Below are 27,680 nucleotides of genomic sequence, written 5' to 3'. Positions count from 1 at the left end.
CAATGTCTTACATGTAGGACATGGTGTGCATTGCAAGTTTTATTGGTGCTATCTTTATTGCATCTCATTATTTGTAGATTTAGTGTTGCTTTAAATTAATATACAAAGCAATAATACTGGAGAGTAGCCCTTTGGATAACATTTTACAGGTTAATGACTTATGCTAGCACTATATCTTGTTTGAGGAATTTATGATGTCTATCTTTTTCTTACTTTCAGACTTGAAGCATATGACAGAAATCAAGACTTCAGGGGTGAACCTATTCTCCTACCAGAACCTCTGGATTCAGACTGGCCCACTGAAGGGTTTCATCAACTGCAAGCAAACCATAGGATCCACTTTCCTAAATTGGGAAGCAATATGAAAAAACAGCAATTAAGAAATTTGAAAAGCAAACGGGATATAGTGTCAACAACTGCGGTTTATTCATATGTAAAGAAAGTCCATAGCTGGCTGCAACACCCGACACAGTCATCAATGAACAAACAGTAGTTGAGGTGAAATGTCCATATGCTGGGAAAGAGGAAATGATCCAACCTGGGAAATTGCTTCCATACTTGGAGTATACGGACGGAGAAATGGAGCTAAAGAAAACTTCAAACTACTATTATCAGATACAGGGACAGATGTATATAAGTGAAAGGCAATATTGCTTTTTCATAGTGTATATATCAAGGATGTGTTTGTACAAAAAGTTGAACTAGATCATGAGTACTGTAAACACAGCCTTTTACCAAAGCTAAAACTGTTCTACAAAAAGTATCTGCGGAAATAAATAGCTGAACATCTGTGAAATAACATTAATGATGATTTATGTAGACATTTGCAGTACAATATGATGATAAGTCTATGAAATGCTATGATGCATTTGATAAATAATTGTATGTAGTTGAAATAAACATATAAAAGCCCAGCATTAATAGTTCATATTTCTTGGTATTTCTGCGCAAAACAATAATAGTTATGCAAGTTTACCAACAATACATCTGCGGAAATTAGCTATGCTGAAGCACACTAATGTAATCCTTGACCCAAGATTAAGTTTTGTTTCTGGCAAGTCAGATCTTAATATTTTGAAACCATATCATGTTTACTAGGTTGCCACAGTTTTGTCTTATTTTCATGATCTGCTATTTTTCCTGCTACCCTCCATAAATCCTTTAAATGCTTTTTTTTTTGAAAATGAATTCCTTCATAACCCTTACATAGTGGTACACAACAATACTGAACCATAATCAAATTCTTATTATTTTCATCTATGAACTACTCAAAAATCCTTTAAATAAATGTATTTAAGTATTAATTTGACTATTTTCTAAGATTTTATTTTGTTCTGGGTCTAATACCTAGGAAATTGCAAATTAATTAGTGTTAAGGGTCAAATACCTAGGAAATTACAAATTAATTAGTGTTTATTATGCAGAATCTCTACTATTTTCTATAGTAAAGCTAAGGTCAGGCGACATAATGCTTACCCTTTATTTCACCAGCGCCCTCTGTGGAGATAACCAGAGGTAACTCTGTTCTTATTATCCCCATTTAATATTTGTTACAGCAGTTTTTTTCTTCATTATCTTTTTCACAAATTAGATTCTTCATGTAGTAGATTTGAAATAGTTCAAAATATCATTACGGCTGAAGATAAGTATTAAGTTTAATTAGTCCAAACTATGATTACGAACTGGTGCATAACTACACAACGTGTTTATCTTTAGGGGCTTGTGATAAAACAGTGACCTGTAAAATATATAAATATTATATCATTACTTCTAATGGGCCAACGTTGGGCCAACGACGTTTTCTCTGTGTAAGTCTTTCCCTGAAAATCAATATTGGGCCAATGCAGAAATATCTCTGACTGAAACTTAAAGTTGGTTCAACGTTGGCCCAACAGCTGTATTTACAATACTTATTAATCATTGTTGGTCCAACATTGGCCGAATGACTTCATGTTTACAGGGGTAGTATATGTCAAATATGTAACTGTTATCAAAAGGACACAAAATACTTTTACCATTGTCAGTAGTGATAAAAAAACAAAATTATCTGTAGATACTGGAAGTGCGTAAAATATATTTTTTTAAAGCTATATCTACTGCATTGTTCACGCAGTACAGGAAGATGTTTATATATTGTCATTATATTATAACCTACAATATTCAAATTTGGTCCACATTTGAATGTTGTAGGTTAAAAACAAAAAAGTAGGTCGCTAGATCAAAATAAGTAACCTTGACCCGAAACAAGAGAGATGACACCATTAATGAGTTATTTGCAATTTTCTTTTCTTATTACGGAAACAGAGAATGCACATATAATTACTTATATTATAACTAATAATTAAACCCAGAAATTTGAGTACTAAACAAATTAATCGTCAAGCTATTAGGGTAGTCCATTCACTGCTGAGGTGTAATAGGAAAATAACGAATAACTTGAATCATTATCTCATTAGTGTCTGCAGACTTTATAACCCTTCTACAGGTAAGGCCATAAAAAACCAATTAACTACTTGGAAGGCCACTGGATATAAAATTTTATTAAAATCAAAATAAACAAAGGGCAATAACTCACTCAAAATTGTTGAACCAGTCTGATATTCAGGAGGACACAACTGGGGTACCAATACATCATTCTAACAAAGTTAGGTCAAAATCCCCAAGTAGTTCCTGAGGAGATGCGATAACGAGAAATTGTTAACGGACGGACGGAAGGACGACGGACCACGGACGCAGAGTGATTTGAATAGCCCACCATCTGATGATGGCGGGCCAAAAATCATATTTACGCTCAACACAGGAATGTCTTTTCACCCCAAGACACACAAAGACACCCCGAAACACCCAGAATATTGATTTATTTCTATCATTTATTAAAAAATTTTATATTAAAGACATGTTATTACAGTTAAATTTACCTTTAATATAGATTTGTTATACATCCAAGAACATCAGCTGAAACGAACTTGTTATTAATGTTAAAGGGAGGTGAAGCCAACATTACTATGTCAATTATATATTGATTTGTTTTCCTTGGATATGGTCATTCTGCAGATCCCGTACGCCCTTACAATTAAAAACAATTTTTGGCTCAAATTTACCAACATATTTTACAAACATAGTACTTAACTTCTGAATGAAAGCGAAATAACTGGAATTCCTTTCGGTTTTATTACAGTAAAGTTATTTGGATTGTTTCCCTTGAATTATTATGTTCTATATTCTCCTTTTTCTACCATTAAAAAAAAAGAAAAATATCACCAATAATTTTGAAACATGTTATTATTTTGACACCTTAATACTAATTAGGATAATTATTGTTTTTAGGTGTATTGTGGTGTCTTGGGGTAAAAAGACCCTCCCCTCAATTCGACAGTAAATGCACGAGTGTAACACTTGTGTACTCAAGCCTGTTCGATTCGACAGTAAACTGCGCATGCACGAGTGTAACACTGGTGTATTCCAGCTTGACCGAATCGAACACACCCAGTATCGATACACCGTAATCCGCTATTGTTGGTGTGTGCCAGGCGTACCAAACCAAGGTTTAGGATTTCCAAACAAAAGACATCCTAGTTCCCTAATCATGAAACTTTATCTGTACACATAGTAATTTCTACTCCTTTCTTTTCTATTTACGTGATTTTTTGAAAAGAAAATTTAAGTTTACATTCAAAATATCATTGATTTATAATGCTTTAAAGTCGTAGGGAAATGTCGCGCAGTAACACCTGTAACTACATTAGTGACGTCATAGGTCACGAGGTTTGTGTGTTTCGACCTAGGCCTAGTAATTTTGTGGTTATGCTGCTCTGCCTCGCTATATCGATTCGACAATACATGTACCTATAGATCTAATTTAAACATTAATTTCGCGGATCAGTAAAGGCTGAATTCTATCAATAAATGAGCAACACCCGGCTTTAATCTCCTATATCAGTTGTAAATGTCTTAACTCAGAACTTTTTTTTAAAAAAAAAGGAAAAATTGCTTGCATGTGAACCAATGAATATTTTATATGTATATGAAAATATGAACCAGAAATTTCAGAGAATCCCACGTTTCGACCAATCATCACAGACATAACATTTGATTTTTTACTGGCTTTCCCGCGAGTTTTTACATAAATGATAAGGCGACCTATTATTGGTCCAGGGAGACATGCTTAATTTGCATATAAAGTGAAAATAAACGGCGGCGCCAAAAAGTATTTTTGTAGCTTTACAAATGCAAAATCGGATTTACATCAAAGGGGTGTATTACACTGCCTTTGAAAATTGGTAGAGCATATAAATTCAGCAATAAACTGTATGTTATGGGTACTTTGGTCTAATATTTGTAGCTCAAAAATATTTACTTTTAAGATTTCGTTTTCATTGACCTTTTTGTAGAGTGGTAAATTATTTTGTCAAACAACATCCAATCGCTTCGTTATCATTAACACTTAGTTCCGACCTGGCAGTCTGTGCCTCGTTTTGAAAATTCGGTATTTGGCGAGAAATCCCTAGAATGCTAAATTCGCCGAACTGCGGCGCATATGAATTACGTTGATTCAGTTGGCTGGTGATGGTAAAGATTGTAACACATTCCTTCTCATGAGATAAACAATGGACGGACTAAATCTAGTTTTCCTGCTAGTTTGTATGTGTTTTGTGTTTATATTTAAAACTTTTTAATTGATATCTACTCAGATTACATGCAGTATTAATTATGTACGTGAAATAAAGATAACTTTAATGGTTATAACTTTCTCCAAAGCGTGTCAATTCAGAAATTTGAAAGGGTTTGTGTATTAACGTCTGCAGAAGTCCGCGGGAATGTTTGTGACCGAGGCCGAAGGTCGAGGTCACAAATATATCCCAAGGACAAAACACATTCTTGCATAAAAACATTACACGACGACTAAATGTATTGTTTTCACATGTGATGACTTTACGATTCCGGTACATTTTCTTATTACCTAAAACATGTTTTAAGGTATGAACCATCTAATGGTGAATATTTCAAATGTTCGAAACGATTTTACAGCAATATACTGTATCCAGTGAGAGACTTGTATGCAAAATTTAAACAACTTTTACCGTTCAGTTTATTTAAAGAAAATGTATAATTCATAATATTTCCTTAAGCTCAAGTAGGGACTATAAGATTCTTTCACCGGTTGTAGGTGCAGCCTCGAGGGTAACTGTTTAGGCGGTTACGAGGCTCCAGTCGAGTAACCGCGTAAACAGTTACCCGAGAGCCGGATATTTCCATCTGCACTTACAACCAGTGAAAGAATCTTTTTCTTGCATACCATATAAAAGAAATAAAAATAGAAATAAAATCAATCGAACGGCTTTCTTTTTAGAACTATTTCTTCTAGCTGCGTATTTAAACAAAGCGCAGGAAACCAACGTCCGTAAACAGAAAAAAGTCATGACGTTTCAAAGAAAAATAACAATGTTTAGTTCCGGTTTTGTTTTATCAGTTGCAGCATAACGTTATGAATTTTTGATAAAATAATGTTTTTTGAATCGAGAAATATACTATAAGGAAACAAGAGGAACTGTCAAGGTATCGGATATTTATTCTTTTTTTATTAATTAAAATGTAAATTGCTACATATATGTAGTTCGTAATACGTCATTTACAGCACGAGAGTCATCTTATACCTCGGGATGGTGTAAGATGGATTTTTCCAGCACCGATAAAAATACCGGAAATCCCCGTCTGGTATGCACGAAATATTTCAACCAACATGACCAAAATGCTTGCAGAAAATCCATTATACCATTGATTTTGATAAAAGAAAATGTCAAACTATTGGTAAACAATTATAAAACACAAAAAAAAACTGTGAATATTTTCTAGGGTGCCTCAAGTAAAATGGTTTAATGAGACAGAATTCTAACTCCAATATTGAAAAATTAAGGTCGAGTCCTGTGGGGCTGTTTTAAATTTTGCTCACTTCATTCAAAAATAACCTTGGGACAGAAGTAAAACCTATTTACCTTCCTTCCACAATATGTAATCTAAAGAGCAAGGCAAAGTAGAGAACTTTTACCGCATGTAACTCAGTATTTTTAAAGATGTCTGACTCTGACCCCTTCTGTTTCAGAGGTAAGTTCACTTTGAACAGCAAGAAATCACTTGTCAAATGAAAAAGTTTCATTTTTGTACAATACATCAATAATAAGTCTACTAGTAAAAGAACTGTAAGGGAAAAAAATATTGGTCCCAGTGGGGCTTGAACCTATGCCCCCTGAAAAATAGGTTTATTGTAGGAATTGAATACTCTTCAAAACGGAGGTACACTATTACTGCATTGGTCATACCTTAAATATCCATAACCAGAGCTCAGAACTCAACAACACTACCAAACGTATGTACCGGAAGTTGTAAACGATATTTTATCTCTCGTAATTACAAACATGACATTACGAATAAGTTTTCATGCTTTTTTTTAATTTGGTGAAAAGGAACACAAGTTCAAGAATAATAGCATTAAATTCGAGTTGTTATGAGTACGAACACATTTCGGGTACAGATGAGTACGAACATAATGTTTTTATATAAATTCTTCGAGAAATTAGATAAAAACAAACCGAATGATACTTACCAAAATCGTTAGTATGATTCCTAAAAACAAACAATCGCACAAGTTACACGCGATTCATATACATTCACGGTTATGGACAAACACTGAATCGACAGAGGAGTAAGCAAGGGGTGGAGCGAGTACGTACATTTTTTGGGACAGTGCGTTTGGGCTTAGTATTTGATGCAGCAAAACATACTATGGATTAGATTGCATCTTTTATGCTACAAGAATATGTTATTATGGAAGAAACAAGACGCAGGTACCAGATGTCAATCTGTGCAGAAATACATATACATCCCTGGCAAAACATTTCAAAAATTTAAAAAACATGTCTATTAATAGCACGTGAAAATGTTGTCTTGTTTGCACACGACTTTTCTCCCGTTAATACATGGGCGGATCCATAGAGAAAAAAGTAGTTGTTTTGCAAGAATATCTATTTCTTCTGCATGTAGACTAGCCACTAGACTGATAATAAATCTATTTCTACATTTTTCTCCTTTTTGTCGAATTCAATTCCAAAAAGACAAAAGCCAGTCTATTTTAGAGGTTTTCACGGAGGAATGATGTAAAAATTATTATGGTGTATGATATTGGACATAGGATATATACTGACTCAGTTCACTACATTCAGACATAAAAATGTAAAAAGATATATCATATTCTAGGAGCTAGTCTATTTTGCATGCAGTTTGAAACAGTTGCATGATGTTTCCTTGAAAATTAACCTACATGAATACCATTTCAAGTACCATTTGCTATTAAGAGTATGTCAATCTGGACATTTATTTTTAAAAATATAACGCTCGCTGAAGCGAAATTTGAAAATTTAAAAGGTCACATAAGGTCACTCTTTCTTAATAGTAGAGTATGTACACAAAACGCGGGAAATTAATGTCCGTAAGCTGAAGTGACGTCATGACGTTTCATTGACGCACAATAACAAAGTTCCACTTTAGTTTTATCGTTTGTAGCCTAACTGTCTGTTCTTACCATAAATTAATACATATGTTTCTATATATAGTAACAAAAATGACTGTGTTTTCAATAGGTTATTGCTTTCACGCACTGATTATCACTTATCGGCCCGGGCCGAAAACTAATAATCATAATCCGCCCGATGAACATGTGCGCGTGAAACCGATGGCTACATAAAACATCATCTTGGACGTCATAATGGTCTGGCACTTGTCTACCGTTGTTTATCGCAGAATTACAATGCTCGGCTTAAAATTAGTATTCTAACATGGCTCGAATTGATTTCCAGTTAAACAAAGAAGAAAATCAAACGCTGTATATCCTGCGATAAACAACGGTCGACGCGCGAACCGGTAAGAGAGCATTATGACGTCAATTATGACGTCATGTAGCCACCTGACTCCGATACATTACTCCTAGCGTAAATGAATTCCAGTATAATATTTATTGAAATATATCAACGTGCATGTCAGAATGAAAATAATCAAGGCCTTCTTGTGATTTATCGTCTAATTTACCACGGTTCAGAGTTCAGATGCTTCAGTATTAAACCACTCGGGCTAACGCCCTCGTGGTTCAATTCCTACGCATCTGAACTCTGAACCGTGGTAAATTAGACGATAAACAACGCGAAGGCCTTGATTATTTGTTGAATAAAGCAGGACATGCACATATTTACTTTGGAGCCAGAGTTCCGAGTTTCAACAGAGTTGAGTATGCGTTGTAAAACAGCATTATTCGCACCAATTTCAACGAAGTGATAATCGGCCCGGAATTCATAATGGCCCGAGCCCTCGGGCCATTATTCATTTTCCGGGCCGATTATCATCTCCCGGCCCGGCTCTGTCGTGTATTAACCTCTAAATAACATATTTTGAATCGAGGAATATACAAAAAGGAACGGAGAGAAACTATCAGGGTAGCTTCTTTCTACCTGATGTTTTCGTATTTTACATAAACAATATACTGGTAGAGCTCTATAACCAATGCATGAATCGTTAATTGTCATAAACAGCACGAGGATCATTTGGCATGGGGTGGGGGCTGGTGCCGGACGGGTTTTGCCGGCTAGGGTAAAATCACCGGAAACGCCCGTCCGGTGTGCAAGAAAATATTTTCTTGCTATAGAATATTAAGAAAGGTCAGTAATCAAGTTATGAACAACAGCACGAAAAATATGTGCTGGCTAATAAATAATTATCAGAACAATCGAAAAAAAGGAAGAAAGTGCAACATTCCAAAAACTGAAGATAACAGTAAACACACATGTCTAGGTAAATTTCTATTATGAACTTGTACTTCTTTCAATTTGGACAGTACCATTAACTGTTTAAAGGGATGCTTACCAAAACAATACTGACTGAATGGCTAACATGGCAGATCTTGATCAGACTGCACGGATGTGCAGGATGGTCATGATCTACACTGATCGCAAAGACAGAATCAGTCGTGTCCAGCATGATAAGGACTAATCCTTATCCATCACACAATTTTCTCTAGGTACTGCTTAGACTGGTGCCCGTGTTTACTCGCTACGTTCCATAGAGAATGGAGGGAATGATTCTCGAAATACAGTCGGGTACCAGGCTACGTACTGCTATTTTTATTGAAAGCGTTCAAGTATCAAGACACTGACAAATTATTTTGACCTTACCCAAGTTATACAGTAAGTCGGCCAATTTTATCAAAATAATTGTGAAAAGTGACACATTTTCTTGTGATTTCTTTTAGCGCGTATTTGTTTTCAAATTTGATACCAGCCTGAGGGTGAAAATACATGTATCAAGGACTTGCTATATGACACGTTTTGCGTCAGACTGTAAGCATGCATTTATTCTGTTTGGAGGCACTTTCGTTAGACTGTTGTTTTATTTCATAATTCATTATGTAATCACATTTATTTGGTGATATGATATATTCTAAAGATACCCATACAAAATGAAAACAACTGAAATATGTAATAAATGTGTTTTGAACTGTTTTCACAATAGGGTCCATGTGTGCAGGTGGAAACTTCTACACAAACATAAACGATAGCACCTTAATGGTTAGCCCCATACTTTAGAGAGAAAAAATTAAAGCAACACCCTACTAAACAATTGTCAATTTATTGATATTGAATTCCGGAAAAGGAATGCATTAAGGGGCCTACACTTTCAGACAGTCCGATGCCTTTAAATACTCACCATTTTTAAAGAACAGTTGCATATCTTCGTTCTGATGCATTTGCAACACTGTCCCTGTGCTGAATTTTCATATAACTAAGTTGAACTAGGTTGAACGTAATTTTCAGCAATTGTATTCTTATTTGTTTACAAACTGCATTCATTTTTAAAGCGAGACACTTTTTGAGAATATTTTAAGTATCCATTCGTAGGGGAAGTACTGTAGAACATGTAGTGGACTGGTAGTTTGGTTTGCTTACCAAATATTTCAGTATTTTGATGATGTACTCCTAAACCGTTTTAATTTTTAAGTTTTAATTTCGCTCCACTGCGCAGTATAATTATGTTTAGGAATTTAACCTTGAAAACCTTGTTGACACTGATTTATCTTTTCAAAATCGCACAGGTATTTGTCATAAACTCTAGGCATGAAATAGTTTTACTTACATTACACAGGTTTACAATTGATGTTGAAGCGGTACATATCATCATTTTACCTACGTTTTTGGCAATTTAATTTCTCTTCGGCTATATACTGCGCTTTTGTGTAGAATTGCCGTAAAATTCAAGTGATTGATGATTCATACTTAATTGTTGCGCGTGCAAGTAATGTGTACGATATTCGTATTTCTTGTTTTTATAGTGATAATTTTGGTTTGTTGACAACGAAATGTGTCAGTATCATAATAATGAAAACGGTCATACCAGTGGCAGTGATCTTAACTTTATATCTGTAAACAATACATACTGAAAATAGTTTATTATTTTTTCATTAAATGGATGAAATAAAATATTCTTTTGCATCTAACAATTATTTTATCAATAGCTTAAATACCGCGTAGTTTAATGACTTTTTTTATTTTTTATTTTTATGTAAATGAGTCAGTAGCTCTCCAGCTTAAACCAAAGTATTTATAATAACAAGTTAGATCAACACTTGGCTTCCTTGCGCAGGGGGTGAATTGAAAGTAATGAGATTAATTCGTAGTGAATTCATGTGACGGTTTGAATCTTTCAGCAGTGTGAAAAGTCTTTATTTTCATATATATTTTTGAATTACAGATATTTCAAACGTTTCTCTTCCTCATTCATTATTTTATACCTATTTCCATATAAATTCGGCAGTGCACTTAAATTATTGAATACTGAAGTTTATGTCTGAACTGAATGATTGTCATAAAGGTTTTAAAACTAAGCTCTTTAGCTTTTAATTTTCACAAGAAAGGAAAAAATAGAAAAAAAGACTTTACGTAATACATTTTGTAAATATTATAAAGACGAAGTATATATTCAAACATAATTTTGTGATGAATTTCAAAATTGACATATTTTGTGAAGAAATTGAATCTTAATTAAGTACATAATTGATCTAAGTAGCAGCTGAAAACCAAGAAATTATATATAGTTTACTTAAAAATATACCTTACTGGAAAGTGAACTCCCGCAGAAATAGTAAGAGCAAGTCCGAAACGGAGGGTGCTACCGCTCGACAACTGAGGAATTATTGTTTATAAACGCCCCGAGGCTCCGCATGTGTCCTGGGAACGATTAATTTTATTAAATAAAATTAAACTGGAAACGCTATGCCAAGTGAATAAGATATCATATGTCGTGGGAAAGAGCTATATTAAACTTTGATCGAGGTTATTGATAGAAAATGAATTTTAGAAATTATTTCGCGGTAAGGAGAAAAAAAATATTCTCGAAACGCTATTTCGATGTAACAAGGTATAACAAAGTGGAAACTGGGAATGAAAAAAGGAAAAATGAAGTCGGAATGCTACGTCGTGTGGAAGAAATAAATTTATTCTCGAATGCCCCCTCTACTTCTCTGTACTTTTGTTATATAGTTGTTGTTGTTTTTTTGTATGGCATGGGTTTAGCTTTAGTTCTATTCTCGACTGCAGGTTAGTATGTAATTAATAACTTATAACAACTAAATGAAGCTTTGCATGTATCTCCTGCATAATAAACAATCTCATGATTAAACACACGCTGGACACATGTCTTTCGCACTTCAATCCTAAAACGTCCGACCGTGGTTCCATAATTTTTGCTAACTTTCAGCTTGTTTATTCGAAGAATAAGGAGGGCTGTTGTACTCGCACTGGGGTCGGCATCGGCGTCGCCTTCGAGTTTTATTTGAAAACTCTTCGTATTTCTTCTTATCACACAAGGTATGATCTTGATGAGGAGTAGACATGTAATAGTTTCGAGTCAGGTATCCTCAATGTTAAGTTCACTGAGGTCAAATATTGTAATAGTGCTGGTTATAATTTTATGACAAGCTTCTAAATTTCTCTATATATTCTTGACTATTGCCCCATATCATCATCAAACCTCACGTAAGGATCATAGTAAGGGACAGACATCTTTTGGTATAGGGTTAGGTACCCCAAAGGTCAAGTTCATTGTGGTGAGATTGTGTAATAGTGTTGATGTACCTCCGCTTCCTGTATCCCTCTCTACCCATTAAAGCCCCCTGTTCATCCCGCAAGAAACAACATTCCTCACACTTGATTCATTTCTTAATATTGTGTATTGTAGGGACAGTGAAGTTACTATTATAAAAGTGATATACGTGGAACTTCAAATAATCATTGCAACCAATGTTAAGACCGGGAAGTTCTATCCAATGCAGAAAGTTTAAAAAAAAATAACTACCATTTTAACGCATTTTATCTGTTGATTTTCAGGTTTTATCAGTGTCGCTTTCGCTTATGTAAGTAATGTCTTTATTCTTAAAAAATATGTTAATTTGATTTAATTTAACATATTCTCGTTTTCATTTTGGGTAAAGATAACGCAAACATGTATCAGCTCTGTTGAATTATTACGATATTGAATGAAGTTAATAAATTCTTCAATTTAATTCAGAATTTAAGAAACAACTACATAATTATAATTACTAATGTTTTCACTATCAATAATCTGTCAACTATAAGTTGTATGCCTTGATTCAGGAATGCGTCGAGAAAGCTTGCCGCTCGGGTCGCTGCATATCGGAAACAACATGCACTGCGAATGCTACGAATGGATGTGTGGTACGTTAACCTTACCACACAAAATGGTGACATATAAGAACATTTCAGTTATTGTAGGTTTCAGTAGAAATATCCGGCTTCGTTACGGCGGCGAAGGCATGCCGAGTTACCGCAAAAACATTTACCCAAGAGCCGGATATTTCCACCCACTCATACAACCTTGCATACCGAGTTCTTTAAATAGCAGAAGTAATAAAACAAAAGATTTTTTAGCACTTTTTTATTATAGTATCGTATGATTTTTGAATTCATTTATAACTTACAATACAAGAGTCATCTAACACCCCGAGTGTAAGACAAGTATTTCCAGCACTGGCAGAACACGCGAAAGTCCTTTCTAATATGGACTTTTTAATGAATAATACTAAAATAGTCGTTTAAAGAAACTGGGCGACGATTGTAATACATTTTCTCGTGCAGACCATGATGTACATGTTAATTGTTTCTGTAGCAGTAGATGTAAAATTATCCCTTTAATTAATATTACACTTCATTTGAGTATCGTATTTAAAATAGTGACAAACAACATAAACTGGATAAGTAGCATCAACTTGTATTCAGTTGCAGTTCTACCTTGGTTATCCTGTTCAGGTCTGTCTCTGACAGTCTAATATCCGGGCCTCTTTTCAGTACATTATCTGGAAATATATTGTTCGGGAGGACAATAGCTAGATTTTATCTACATCTTTGTAGTCAATGTAAGGAACACTTTAAGATAGTGAGGTATTTGCGTTATTCCTGTGAAATCCATGCTAACGTTCTACCAATGTTGAAGTAGTACTTCGTTTACACGCAAGTTTGAAAAAATCAGTAAAAGATTTGGAGATGTTTGTATAGCCGTCCGTCCGCTCACCGCCAGTTAGCAAGTCATTCACTATCTTCTTATATCATTGTTATAAATTTCAGATATATAGATCTAGCGGCGTTGTTGTCCATAATTGTTCATCAGTGCCATGTGTGCCGATCTGGTCCAGTACAAATGGCAATGAATCCACCGCTGACTGTTGTTTTTCTGACAGATGTAACAGCGATTCGAGTACGTTTCTTCTTTCTCAGTTATGAATCTCAAAAATTAACCAGTCAAAGTATTACTACAGGAAAGAGAGAGCTCCCTAAACACGTTAGATTCTCTACTGAGTTTGCTGATGATAATGTTACGTTACATTAAAAATAACGAGGTATTAGGCAAAGATAGTGATTAGCTTATGTCAGTCGGTAGGACTGTCTACAGGAATTGATTCCGGATCAGTAGTTGTAGAACTCATGAGCCGACTGTGTTTGAACAGTAAATAGCCCTATTGGTTTGGTGATCACTAGACAAAAAGCCAATGTCACAGTGACCTGAGCCTGAAAATGGTTTCAGATCAGTAACTGAAAAACGCTTAGACCTATGACAGTCAAGCTTTATAGGAAAATTACTTGTGTTCAGAAGAAAGCCAAGGATCACAGTGATCTCGAGACTGAACATGGATTTTGCTTATTAATTAAAGAACGTTTTGGTCTAGGATGTCAAATTCAGACGGTGATTACCTGTGGGTAAGAAGAAATCTGCTATTATAGAAAAGAAAGTAGGTCAATTGTCAAGGTGAAAATAATTTTGTGATAAAACTAGTTTTCGATAAACAGCTGAAGAAAGCTTGAGCTTGCAACCATCAATCTCCATAGAATGGATAGTTAATAGGGGCTGTTAAGGCAACTGCAAGTGGTTACGGTAGCTGACTTCAAACCACTTGCCTTTCCACTCGGGCCGTTATGTGAAACAGTTTTTACCCAGATGTCCGCCTTGGATCCACAATTAAAGTGAGAAAGTCCTCATGACTATTGACTTTAATTCCAACAAAAAGAACTCTAAAGAACTAGTTTCGCCTATCGGCTCATCAGTGTATATACAATTGTAACGTAACGTTGAAAGGCATGTGGAGTCGTTGTATTTACTTAATTTATAGACTTCCATCTTGTGCCGAGTCCTTTCATTATCAAGTATATAGATCTTTAACAACTAACTGGGTCTCCAATGAGATTCATTCCGTAATTGCTAGGTCATTTTCCATTTATTGGGTCTTTTTAAACAATACATAGACCCTATATAAATGCAAAAGCTTGTACCGGATCAAGTATATTATAAAGCAAAAAAATATAATGTTACTCATGTAATGTTGTTTATTTTTTCTATATATATATATAAAACAAGATCACAGTAATCGCACTTTATACGTGCTTTATTCGAAAGGGACGGATTGATTTTTGTACTGGGTTTTATGCATGATCAAATCTAAAACCAAATATGCAATATACGTGGTTCAAACATTCATTGCTTTACTGCTTGCCTCATCAGTAATTGTAGGCAGAAACGTAGCTTTACTGATAAGCCCCTAGTACTAGATTTCTATTTGACCCTGTTAACTATGAGTTACATTTATACAATAAGGCAGATCATTTATAGATCTAATATTTAAAGTTTAAAACAAAAGTAAAAACCGTTATAAATGTTTTGAATACAGATTTTAAAACAATTTACTCAGAATCGAGAAAACTTTAACTTTTCCGCGGGATTGCCCGCGCAATCTGACGTCATTAAAATGGACAAAATGGCGTCATTCGAAAAATTCTGTCAAGATTTGATGCCAAAATTTCAAAAAGATCAGTAACGCCTAAAAAATCTTTGTTTCCGGTAACATGCTCAAAACAATTAGGATAGGTAGGTCGGATTCTTTTTGTTATTATCATTATTTGAAGTGAGTCTTTTCGGAAATTATTTTTGTGTCAAAAAATGAATACAAATAAGGCGGTTATGCTTTTAGAGCATCAGTATCAGATAAGTTGATTTCTAACAACACTGACCATGTTTAAAGTAAAAAATGTGCAGTTTTGCAACCTTTTGCTAATAAGTTGAAAAAGAATATTCTCCACGGCCATAAAACCATTAAGGGTCGGGCAAAAAATTTAGGGTAGGTCGGGATACCGGGAAAAACAAATTTTTACGCCTATATAGTTAAAACGTTTTTTCTGACGACATAGGTCAAAATTGATATTTTCACTGGATTTTTATATAAAAATCAGGAAATATATTTTAGTCGGACGGCGAATTACACTTAAACGTGGGCGGGTCTTTTTGCTGTTCTATTTAGATGTTGAAAAGATCGACAACCTCGATAGGAAACGATTTTCTAGTACTCAAACTTACCTTGCTTTTGTAGCAAACAACCATAAAATAGAGAATAACAGGCTACTCTCTTTTGGAATCAAATTCATCAGGCCGAGGTTGACATTGGCTTGAACAGAAGAGGTTCACCGAACCCTGTCCGCCTATATCTGCAGAGCCTGATAATATCGATATCAAAAGGCAATAGACTGTTATTCTTTTTTATCATTAAACTCATATATCCTGCCTAGAACAACATATGTCCTTTTCTTATTTTGTAAAAATGATTTCTGAAGCAAAAATAAATTCATATTTCACGGATTTGAAAATTCATCCGTCCCTGAAAAATCTAAACGAAACGATACGGCAGCCAATCGACAATGTTTATTCAATTTCGACTTCGAGGTCAGTAGGTTAAAGGTCAAGGTCACAAGGACCCGGAACAATCAAACGATTTCCGGATGATAACTTGAGAACGCTTGGGTATAGGGTCATAAAGTTTTGTACACAGGTTTAATATTATAAAGTACAGGTTAAGCTTGACTTTGAGGTCAGTAGGTGAAAGGTCAAGGCCACAATGACCCGGAACAGTTAAACAGTTTCCGGATGATTACTTGAGAATGCTTGGGCTTGGGATAATAAATTTTGATACACATATGTTACATCATAGAATACAGGTCAAGTTCGACTTTGAGGTCAGAAGGTCAAAAGTCAAGATCACAAGGACCCGGAACAGTTAAATATTTTTGATGCACTGGTGTTACAACGTCAAATACTTTGACATTGGCTTACTTCTGTGACAAGGCCGTATTGTGGGGGTATAATTTGTCACTAGTTGACTTTCTGATATTCTTATAAAACACTAACAATAGAAATAATACCTGCGTAAAAATAGAAATAAAATCATCCTCTTGAATTAATCAGAAACATACTTTATTTCCACATTTTTAAACATTTGGCTTAGGCAGCTATATCCCAAGCGCCGACAATTTCACTTCCAGTTCCAGACCCAGACGCAGACTTTTATTACAAAATTTACACTGTTCCAATAAATATAATAAACAGTAACAGTTTTGCTTCTACTTACTAAAAAATGGATACTTTAAATTAGACATTAGTCAAGAATGCACACTAAGTATAGTCTCAAGTGTAATAGAAACATTTCCAAGAATCGATCCATGTAAACATTCTACCATGATGAAGGTTACGTAATGACGTCATTTATTACTATTGTCTGTGCAATAAAACTGGAGACACCAGAGCTAAGGAAATTTCTAGATGAGATTACGGAATCTGTTTAGAAAAAAAGTCATGCAATATTAAAACAGGACTCTATAATAAAATTGAATCTGGAATGAAATTGATGTAAAAACTAGTCCGTCAGTATGGGCGGGCCAATGTTTGTTGTCATGTCATTGACGTGATAAGAAAAACAAATATCAGGCAAGTGTCATTGGGCAATTTTCATTATAGTTTCATAATAAAATATGAATATAAGAATTAAATACTATTTTTGTGTGTGTTTATACGTGTATAAGCAACATTTGGACTTCTTGCAAGTCATCCAAGAATCGCTAGCGCGTATGCCTGTAAATGTGAATGATATGGTGTATTTCTGCATTTTTTCAGTGGCATCAAATACAGTTGATGACCCGGCTGTGGTAAGTTATGTTGTTAAACAGTATGGAATAGAACTGAAGGACAGATTTTTATCAGGTATTTGACCAAATATCTGTACAGTTTCAGAAATATTTATGAACCCGTTGTCTTTTAATTTAAAGGAACAGCGGTGTGAGAATGATTTGGGTTTAAAATGTTTAAAGTTTGAATAGAGTCATCAAGACAGTACATGTCTGTACATATATTTGCCAAGCAGATAACAGGTTGAAAAATCACTGAAACCTTTAAAAGAGTTTACTCAGCCAGTGTAACGAAGAAAAGCTTGCATCCCTTTGCCTAACCATCATGGAACAATTGTGTTTCAGGACGAGTGTTACAGTATAACATGTAATACTGTAGGGTGTTTGAATAAATCCATAAATGAAGGGAAGGCGAGACTGTGCCCTGTGTTTCCAAATAGGAAGTGTATGGTAAGCCGATTTCTTTCTTCTTGTAAAATAGTCTCGCTAACAGGACATCGTCTCCTATTTCTAACTTGTATTTTGTACGAGTGACACTTGATATAAACTTACTGACATAAAGCAGTTAAACAGACTTGCAAACTATACCTGTGAAGTACAATAGTTCAAAACGAGAACAAATCCAAGTTCTTATAATGTTTTATACTGATTTTAATTCCTTTGTTAAAACAATTTAAGTGTGCCCAGCTATCCCCAACGGTCCGGTCTAAATGGGATATGCACCAACAACTGGAAAATAGAACAAATATTTACACACTTGCTCTTGCTTTTCCATTGTAATGTGTTATATATATAAAAGACAATCTACTTAATTTGTACTGAAATTGTATTTATTACAGACGACAAAGGTAAATGAAAGGCGCACCACTACTTGCTCCCAGTTGTCCTGTCAGGCCGTTCAAACTGAATCCGTCATAATTGAATGCTGTACCGGAAATCTCTGCAACACGCCAACAGGTACAAAACTATATTAACATAAGTTCAAGAAGAACTCTTTCCATACATTTGCGTGCACAGTGCAGTCTGTTTTACCGTTCAGAGTTTATTTGATTGGAAGTCACTGGATGCGTCTGGACATTATTCTAGTCATGGGCGGGCAACTTGATAGAACCACTCCTTCAACGAGAGTCCAGTTGATATTAAAACATACTGTAAGTTCATACTTTGAGAATTTAATACCAAGACGACACATAGCGACAGTAAAGGAAACGCAAAAAGACCGAAAAGCATCTTGTAAGTTGGCACCCGCCCGCTTAGCTCAGTAGGGAGAGCGTTGGTCTACGGATCGCGGGGTCGCGAGTTCGATCCTCGGGCGGGGCATATGTTCTCCGTGACGATTTGATGAAAGACATTGTGTCTGAAATCATTCGTCCTCCACCTCTGATAATTCATGTGGGGAAGTTGGCAGTTACTTGCGGAGAACAGGTTTGTACTGGTACAGAATCCAGGAACACTGGTTAGGTTAACTGCCCGCCGTTACATGACTGAAATACTGTTGAAAAACGGCGTTAAACCCAAAACAAACAAAGAAACAATCTTGTAAGTTGAGAATTAAGATCTGGTGAAATGATGATATAAGTAACTAATTACTGACGGACAAGAAAGCCAATTTCTGTAAACTAAGAAACCCATGTATCTACAGTTACAAAATATTTACGCTTTTAAGCGATTTCTGCCAGCTTGGTAAAACCACTAACCGGCCTTCTCTAGCTTGATTGCTTTCTCATGACTCAAATTCACAGAGTGAGGGGCAAGCGACTCTAACTACTCGGCCATGGTTTAGTGTTGCCATATGACCTATAACTGTGTCGTTGCATTGTTAACCCTCCCCGTATGCCCTCCTAAAATTGTAAAACAGCTCTTCTCATTTACAGAGGATATGTTTAAAACTACAGCTGCACCTGCTACTACTACAAAGAAAGACACTTCGGGAGCCGGAAGACTTGGACATTTGCGTTATATTATTTATACTCTGTTCACATTTCTTGTTTCTATTATTTCATAGACTGTCCCCAGCACTGACAGTTCTGTAAAATATTCATTTTTATTTTGCATTTATATCATAATCAGTCTGTTATCGAGGAAACAAATTCTTAGAGATATTGGACATTGGATAAAATGTGGCAAAATTCAACCCTTTGATTATCAAATGCAAAAGCCACTTTCGATGTCCGTGTTTTACGATGTCTCCTATAGATAAAATTAATAAGAAACTTTTTAATGCGCTATCGTATGGAGGTATGTTTAATTTAAATTCACGTATGTGTATCAAATGAATGAAAAGTTATTTATGAGACAGTACATGAATCAGTGAAGAAGCGGAAACGCTTGAAATACGAAAAGAATAATTAAAGAAATTTGACCAGTCACAACAATACGAAGCAAGCGAAAACGTTTTGTACTTTAGAAAAAAATGATATGATCTTATATACATAGATTCACTTTACCACAGTTCATCGCAAACCCTCTTTTGTATGTAGATCAGCAAATATGCGGCATCTTTTCACTGTTTTCCCGTAACATCTAGGACATAATACCAGCATAACCACTATCAGTGTCACCTTCAGCTAGAATGACAGCATTCTTATCGTTTCAAAATTAGTGTTTATATAATTATATGAATATTTTTATAGAAAATTTTGAGTCACTGCTTTACGCCAAAATGTTCGTACCTAGTTTTATGCCGTCATAGATCTTTAATTTTAACATAATGAGGTTGCCTTGAGGTTGCTCGTTTTGATAAATAACTTTATGCAATGTATAATGTTAAGAAGACAATAACTTAATAGATATATAAACAATTAAAACTAAATACATTTATATATATGGCGATGTAACCAGTGTTTAACAGCATTTTTCAATATATTTTAAATGGTCTGTTTGTGAAGTATTTTCTCTCCCTTTTCATCTTAAATATATTGCTGTTATATATACGAAAAACATATAAATTTCATCTTACATGTCTAAAGGTTTGGCTTTATATATTCTCATTCATGAGAGGTTCGTCAAAATTTCGAGTTAAGCTAGGGAACTATGATAGGCCTCTGGTATGAGAGAATGTGCTTCATAATATGTATTAGAATTGTTGTTTGTGAAATTCCTGCTTGTAATATTATTTAACAATAGTATGTTCAGACTAAAGAAAATATATTTTAAACTTGTGTTTGTTTGAGAAGTATTTTCTCCAGCTTGCATCCTAAATATTATTGTTATATTCGGAATCATTTATATTTTATTTTTACATATCTATGTAAGGATTTGCCTACATAATGTGTTTAGAATTGTTGTTTGTGAAATTATTTGCTTGTTATAATCATTTAACAGTAATATGTTCATTATAGAATGATAGAAAACAACTAAAGAAAATATATTCTAACACGGCTCGATTTGATTTCCAGTTGAACAAAGAAGGAAATCAAGCTCTGTGTATTCTGCGATAAACAACGGTTGATGCGCGGACCGGTAAAAGAGCATTATGACGTCAAATTGCCGCATGACATCCGATACATTTCTTCTCTGTGTAAATGAAGTCCAGCATTATATTTATTAAAACATGTCAATGAGCATGTCAGAATGAAAACAATAAAGACATTGTGATTTATCGTCTAATTTAACACGGTTCATCGTTCAAATGCTTCAGTATTTAACCACTCAGGCTAACGCCCTCGTGGCACAATTTCTACGCATCTGAACTCTGAATCGTGGTAAATTAAATGATAAACCACTCGAAGGCCTTGATTATTTGTTAATTTCAAACTTGTGTTTGTGAAGTATTTTCTCTAGGTTCCATCCTAAATATATTGCTGTTATATTCGGAACTCATTTATATTTCATTTTTACATATCTAAATAAGGATCTGACTTCATAATGTGTTTTAGAGTTGTTGTTTGAGAAATTAAGCTTGTTATAATATTTTAACAATAATATGTTCATTTTACATCAAAATGTCTTCGTCGACTGGTTCTGTAACCATGATGATATTCTTTAGACTTCTCTATTATGTGTTGATGTATCCTACCTTTAACTCTGTATCATAACTTCTTGGTTTTGTTGTTGAAATAACTTACATACCCGATAGTATTCATCTTTAACGTGTCTCTACATATAATGTAAGGACAATAAAAATGACATGTTTCTAAAGATTACTAGAATTATAACTTATTATAATACATGTATATCGCTTTATAGTTTGATTTATGTCATGCTGGGGTAGTTTAAATTTCTTTGTCAATAGCAAATACTTCCCATTGTTGTCATTACTGTAGACCACTAGGTTTCAGCTCAAGCCTTACACTGGCTGTTATTCAATGGTAAGCGTTCTTTTAATACAACCTTTTGCCTTGAATCCTAAGGTGTTGGTTGGTTGACCCAACATAATCACCATCTTTTACAGATTAAGTAGTTAAGTTTCCAAATATGGAAATTAGGAAATTAAAACGTTATTAAACATTTGAAGGCATTAGATAAAATATTTATAAGCGTATTAGAAATAAAGTGAAACTGTAGAAAAAATAGCAATTTGTAAGGTTAAGAACGATCATGCGACACGACCAAACAACGACAACCCTCCCCACCTTCTGCCGTTCCTGATAGCCAGTATTTCATAGCGTTATAACACGTACTGAGCGTAGGTGACGATCATAAAACGGGGTTTGTTACAATTTCAGCATGTTTTAAAAATGTACTTTATCCATCAATGCTCTTAAAAAATGAAGAGGAGCATCTGTGAAACGGACACTGGGAACACTTGCTTGCGCTTGAACCCCCGCTTTGTACCGTGCGTGTCATAAATCGGGTGCAAAAATTAATACGCTTACGACTATATCATACTGGATCATTACTTCCTATGATAAAAGTCCAATTTTGGTACCCGCCTACGATATTTGCAGTACAAAGCAGGGATCAATTCGCAGGGAAGTGTTCCATACAAGTATACTCAGTTCCAAAAGAAAGTGTGCACTTTTTAAGTTTAAATATTTAAAAAAATTCCCTGACGTTTTTGTTTCATTTTTTCATACACTAACTCTAAGGTATAACTCAAAATCTGAAATGCACACCAATTTGTTTACAAACTGATTTAAATTTTGGTACCAAACATTATAAGTTTTCATGAAAATAACCGAGAAAAAATAACAAAAAACTAAGTGCACACTTTCTTTTGGAACTGGGTGTAAGATTGATCTATTTATGATAGTTATTGTTCCGCCGGCACTCCTGCCTAGGACCGGGATCAGTTGTTGAGTTGGGTTCGGACAAAGAGTAATGACAATGTACCTATTTCTCTAGCAAAGAGGCAAAATCAGTGTTCAGTCACACATCTTTTATTCAGATAAAAAGTTTTAGCAGTTCCATGGTAACGGGGTGGAGGAACGATTGACAATTAGGGAGCCGAAAACAGGCCTTTTATAGTTTTAGCACAGCTCCGCATACGACAACGGTACGTGATGTATGTGGAGATAGCTACCATCCAATCGAAAATGACGTCACATAAAACGTACGGTGACACCGGAGCAACCGGAAGTAAACAAATGTCGCGGAGCGAAAGACCGATATAAGCGACGTATTTCTCGCATATCTTTCTAAGTAACAACATCCCAAGCGAATGACCGATATATATTGATCAAGAACAGGCAGGGCTATCGATTAATACTGTGTTTTAAATCTGACATTAAATACGCGCGTCGAAATCGTTGATATAACTTCTGGTTCTATGCGATGAAAAATATACATGTAAAAGTTTCATGTAACTAATCGTTTTCAGATCAGTTGGACGGCCTAACATTATTGATTTCTCGTAGGAACCCGAACGTCAATTGAAAGGATCGGTGTCATTTGTCAGAATGGTTACAGACTCGTCGATTGATACCAGGGATTCATAGGTATGTGCTAATTTAAAAGTTAAATCGACTATTGTTTTCAATGTGTCAATTTACAGACGCACATTTTTAATTTTTAAGAACAATGATGGCTAAAAAGGGCATTTTTAAAACATGCTGAAATTGTAACAAAACCAGTTTTGTGATCGTCACCTACGCTCAGTACACTGGCATCAGACCAGAAACAAAATGCCTCTGTACATGTTATACCCTACCCCTAGGTATACTATAAGAACCATGGTCGTGAACGGGAAAATATATCAACCTATTTCAATCGAGCATTTCATACCTAAAACGCACAGTTCGGTAAATGTGTACTATGGCTATTGAACAATTGGTAATTTATCTTCCATTGTGTGCGGTCACGTTTCTTCAATATTTCTTATCTTAGAGAAACGTTGCATAGTTTATAGCTTCTTCAACGTAGCAGAAAAAAACTTTATTTTTTTAGTTTGAGGCCCGCTAAGGGTAGCCCCGTTTATTTTGAAGTTCACAATTTATAATTAAACAATGGCACAGAAGCAGTAATTGTGTAAATCATATTTGTAACATGCCTGTGTAGCAAAGATAAATGTTGGTGTGTTTTTTTAATTATATGTATACACACACATACATACACACAAATATAAAAACACACATATATATATTCCTCCCTAATAATATCGATCTAATATTATTGAGGTATTTATATAATAAGCTATAGCAAGGGTATTTAGTAAAGTACATACAAGGTAACTTATTATTCCATTCTGGTAATTTAAAAGTGCTATAAATGTCCAACTGACGAAACATCGCCATGACACTCGTTCCGCAATACTATTGAAAGTAAGCTTATAATTAGATTTTAAAATGGTCTTCTAGCCTTGTTCGACGCCAAAAAGTCGAAACAGCGAAACACAAGACTACAAACAAGGAAAAATACAGACTGTGTGCTTTATAAGGGAGACAATTCTTGAGACCTTGTTAGTACTTTTTGAGACGTATAATGTAAGGGAGGCAAATCTTATAACTTGTCCACAATAATATCGTTATGAACGTATATATAGACACTTCAATAAACAGAACTACTGCCCCAATAACTCAGTTCGAAAATAGAAAAGAATGAAAAAATAAAAAGATACAATACTACATTATAAAAATAGCAGTGCAGTGTAGGGGGAATTTTTGATCTAAAATAAACACTTAATCTTCATTGTCAAGCAGGATGGTATAATCACCCTATCTTTCATTGAATTAAGATAGTCTGTTGTCTGTTTTGGCATTATACATTTCTGTCTTAAGTAAAAGTTTGACTTGATGTTTAAACAACTCGGTGTTTGGAACTACATTCTTCATTTTGCATCTTTAAATGGTCAATTTTGCAACCAAAATAATATTTGTTATAGCTTTACTAAATGTTACATTTCCCAATATAATATCAATATTTGACCAGTTCAAAAATACCGTAGGACATTTGCCAGTTAGCCATTCTTTTACATTATTCCAGAAAGTTATAGTTTCATGACAATCTAAGAACAAATGTTTTAAGGTTTCTCTATGCACATTACAAAAACTACATAGATTATTTTCATTCCCATTTGTTGTAGCTTATAATTTGTTACTAGTATTCTATGATTGATTCTATATTGTAACCATTGAAGCACTGGGTCTTTAGTGACAGAAAAAGACAGTTTATATAAAGATCCCGAGTTAAGATTTGACAGCAAGGTTTAACTCATCACACCATTTACTCTTTATTAAAATTAGACATAAAGTCATAGATAGTTCTGCATCCCTTAGTTTGACTGTTCATGATTTTAACTGTCAAAGGTTGTATGGGAATAGGCTCTTTTACTGCAAAATGAGTAACATTTAAAGTATCAAGAAAACTTTTCATTGCTTCTATAATACTTCTGTATTCTAAAAAATTGGTATTTATGTTATAAATGTTATTAAATTCATTAAAAGAATAGAAATTGCTATTCCTATCAAAACAAAAACAACATTGACTAAAACAATACCATTTCTTACATATCTAAGAAAACAGACACTTGTACCTCCAACCTTAAACATAGTATTATGCCATACTGGCAGACAGCAAAAGTCAGTCGTATGTTATTTTCAAATGTTATTGGGATGAGATGAAGTCGGATCGATGCCCGATTGAGGCAGTGCCTTATTTTATATCATTTTTCTTTGGTTCTTCCAAAGATTAATTTTCATGGTCAGCTCTGCCGTATAAAAAAGAACATCTTTATTATTTTGGCAAATGCATAGTGAGGCTAACAATTTCATTTCTATCCAAATTTTATGGTCCCGATCAGAAAAATATTGCTAAAGAACAATGAAACTATAATACATAAACCCCCATTCCAAACATTAGCAAAAGAGGTAACCGTTATAATACCACCATGCTTTGTTTAATGTTCTTCAAACGTTTGGCCTTTTTAGACTTTAAATTAAATGCAAAGGTTGTTGAAATCATCTCAGCTAATAGTATAGTTTGTTAACACACTGATAGATTTTACAGGTATGAAAGCGATGTCAAAAAACATATTAACTGATAAACTCATTGTAATCTGTCTATAGTTAATTACAAAACAATTATGCGGCAGAAACCTGTTCAGTTTATTTTCTTTCATCAAATGCTTAAACGCTAGAATTTTTTTATTGTTTTTGCTGCGCTAGAAAATATGTTAGATCGTGCATGCTAAATGATATGGAAGCGTTAAAACTATTTGCAAAAAGAAATTCGTTTAAAACAGATTTTTTAATTGGTCTACCATTCCTCCGACAGCCATGGCATACACTACTATACATCAATATGGGCTTATAAATAAACATTGCAATATAATCAGGACAATTTGAACGTGTCTTTAATATAACTTTTATCTTCTGGAAAAGAATTGCAGCGGTTAAAGAAGACTGGTTCTGTAAAACGTTTATATAAGATTAAATTGACTTATCGACTTATGAACAGACTCAATCAAATAAAATCCACTATATTTCTATGCTTTCAAAGGGTCTTCTTACAGGTTCTCCGTACTTTGACTGTGTTGTGTTATTGTCTGACCATACGGGTTCAACTTAACTGTAACAAAATTAAGCGTAAGTTCGTACAACGGAGGAGGTGCATATTTCATTACCTCTTATGAGCCGACTCATTCAAACCGGGTCTGCTATTAATTTGCTTGGTTACGTTCTATGCCCCTAAAAGGATCTTCTTATAGATTTATTTCTATTAAGCAAATGATTTGATTCTGAAATGATTGCTTTGTGAATTTATTTTAACTGATGCAAAAACAATATTTGAATTATTGTAGAGAGGCGATTGAATTAGTTTAACAAAGAGCATGAAGAGAAACAAAAATGCAGAAACATTTATGAACGATAGACAATTCATGTTAAAATCACTCATTATTGAATTTTCGGCCACCTGGCCTTTATCAAAACATGAAAAGTCATCGATACAGCTATGCAACATCCATCATATAATACTTGTTTGTCTCAATGACATGACGTCATTTCCTGTAAACACGACGTCGAACGACGTAACGTTACTTCCCGTATTATTTCACATGTGTCTGTCACTCAATTTATGTGTTATATTTAACATTGCATCCATGTGGAATTTTTGTTGCAAGCTTCTTTATCCATTTTTCCTCTACTATCTGTCTGTAAAGGCGGCCTTCATGGTATAACTTTTGCAGGACTGCCACCTGCAAGTTCCTTTCAGTATGACCTACAAAATGGCGATTGATAGGCTTGTCAATCTGCTGTCTGATATCACGTAAATGTTCACTTATTCTTTCTTTCAGACTCCTCTCAGTTTCCGCAACATATACTGTTTTATTGCATGGTTTGCATAGTAATCCATACACTAGATTGGTATCACTACAACTGGTATTTGTAGTTGTACGCGACAGTACGATGGCGTATCATTTATTTTGAAAACAAGAGGGTCATTATGACCCTGGATCACTCACCTGAGTAATATGAGATACATGTTTCAAATGTCAAACGGATGCTAAAATATTAAGAAAGTAGGTCACATTCATGGTCACTGAAAGTCAGTTTAAGATCGGTGTGCAAAACTGGAGGCGGGGCCTTTTTTCACGTGAGGGGCATAATTTGAATAATCTTCTTATAGAACCACTAGGCAATGCTACATATTAATTATCAAAGGTCTAGGCCTTGGACTTTCAGACAAGAAGATTTGTAAGATTGTTTTCCCTATATAAGTTTATGTAAAACTTGGGACCCCTAGGGCAGG

General features: G+C 34.5%; 1 protein-coding gene across 1 annotated transcript; it reads left to right on the top strand.

Moving 5' to 3' along the window:
* Positions 1–4,514: 4,514 nt before the first annotated feature.
* On the top strand, positions 4,515–21,739 carry LOC128550908 (protein RoBo-1-like). Its single transcript, XM_053530943.1, has 8 exons — positions 4,515–4,641; positions 12,423–12,448; positions 12,690–12,770; positions 13,677–13,806; positions 17,542–17,573; positions 17,898–18,002; positions 18,392–18,509; positions 19,427–21,739. The coding sequence occupies exons 1-8, from the start codon at positions 4,608–4,610 to the stop codon at positions 19,555–19,557; spliced, it is 657 nt and encodes a 218-aa protein (XP_053386918.1). The 5' UTR covers positions 4,515–4,607; the 3' UTR covers positions 19,558–21,739.
* Positions 21,740–27,680: the final 5,941 nt, after the last annotated feature.

Source organism: Mercenaria mercenaria, chromosome 2, assembly GCF_021730395.1.
Source record: "Mercenaria mercenaria strain notata chromosome 2, MADL_Memer_1, whole genome shotgun sequence".
Classification (NCBI taxonomy): Eukaryota; Metazoa; Mollusca; class Bivalvia; order Venerida; family Veneridae; genus Mercenaria; species Mercenaria mercenaria.
This window is presented reverse-complemented; position numbering and strand designations above follow the sequence as displayed.

Bases quoted from the DNA above. Each gene is read 5' to 3' on its own strand.
- LOC128550908 (XM_053530943.1), top strand. From the start codon at position 4,608: ATGGACGGACTAAATCTAGTTTTCCTGCTAGTTT. The intron at 18,003-18,391 runs GTAAGCCGATTT...TATTTATTACAG, and splicing joins TTCCAAATAGGAAGTGTATG to ACGACAAAGGTAAATGAAAG. The intron at 18,510-19,426 runs GTACAAAACTAT...TCTCATTTACAG, and splicing joins TCTCTGCAACACGCCAACAG to AGGATATGTTTAAAACTACA.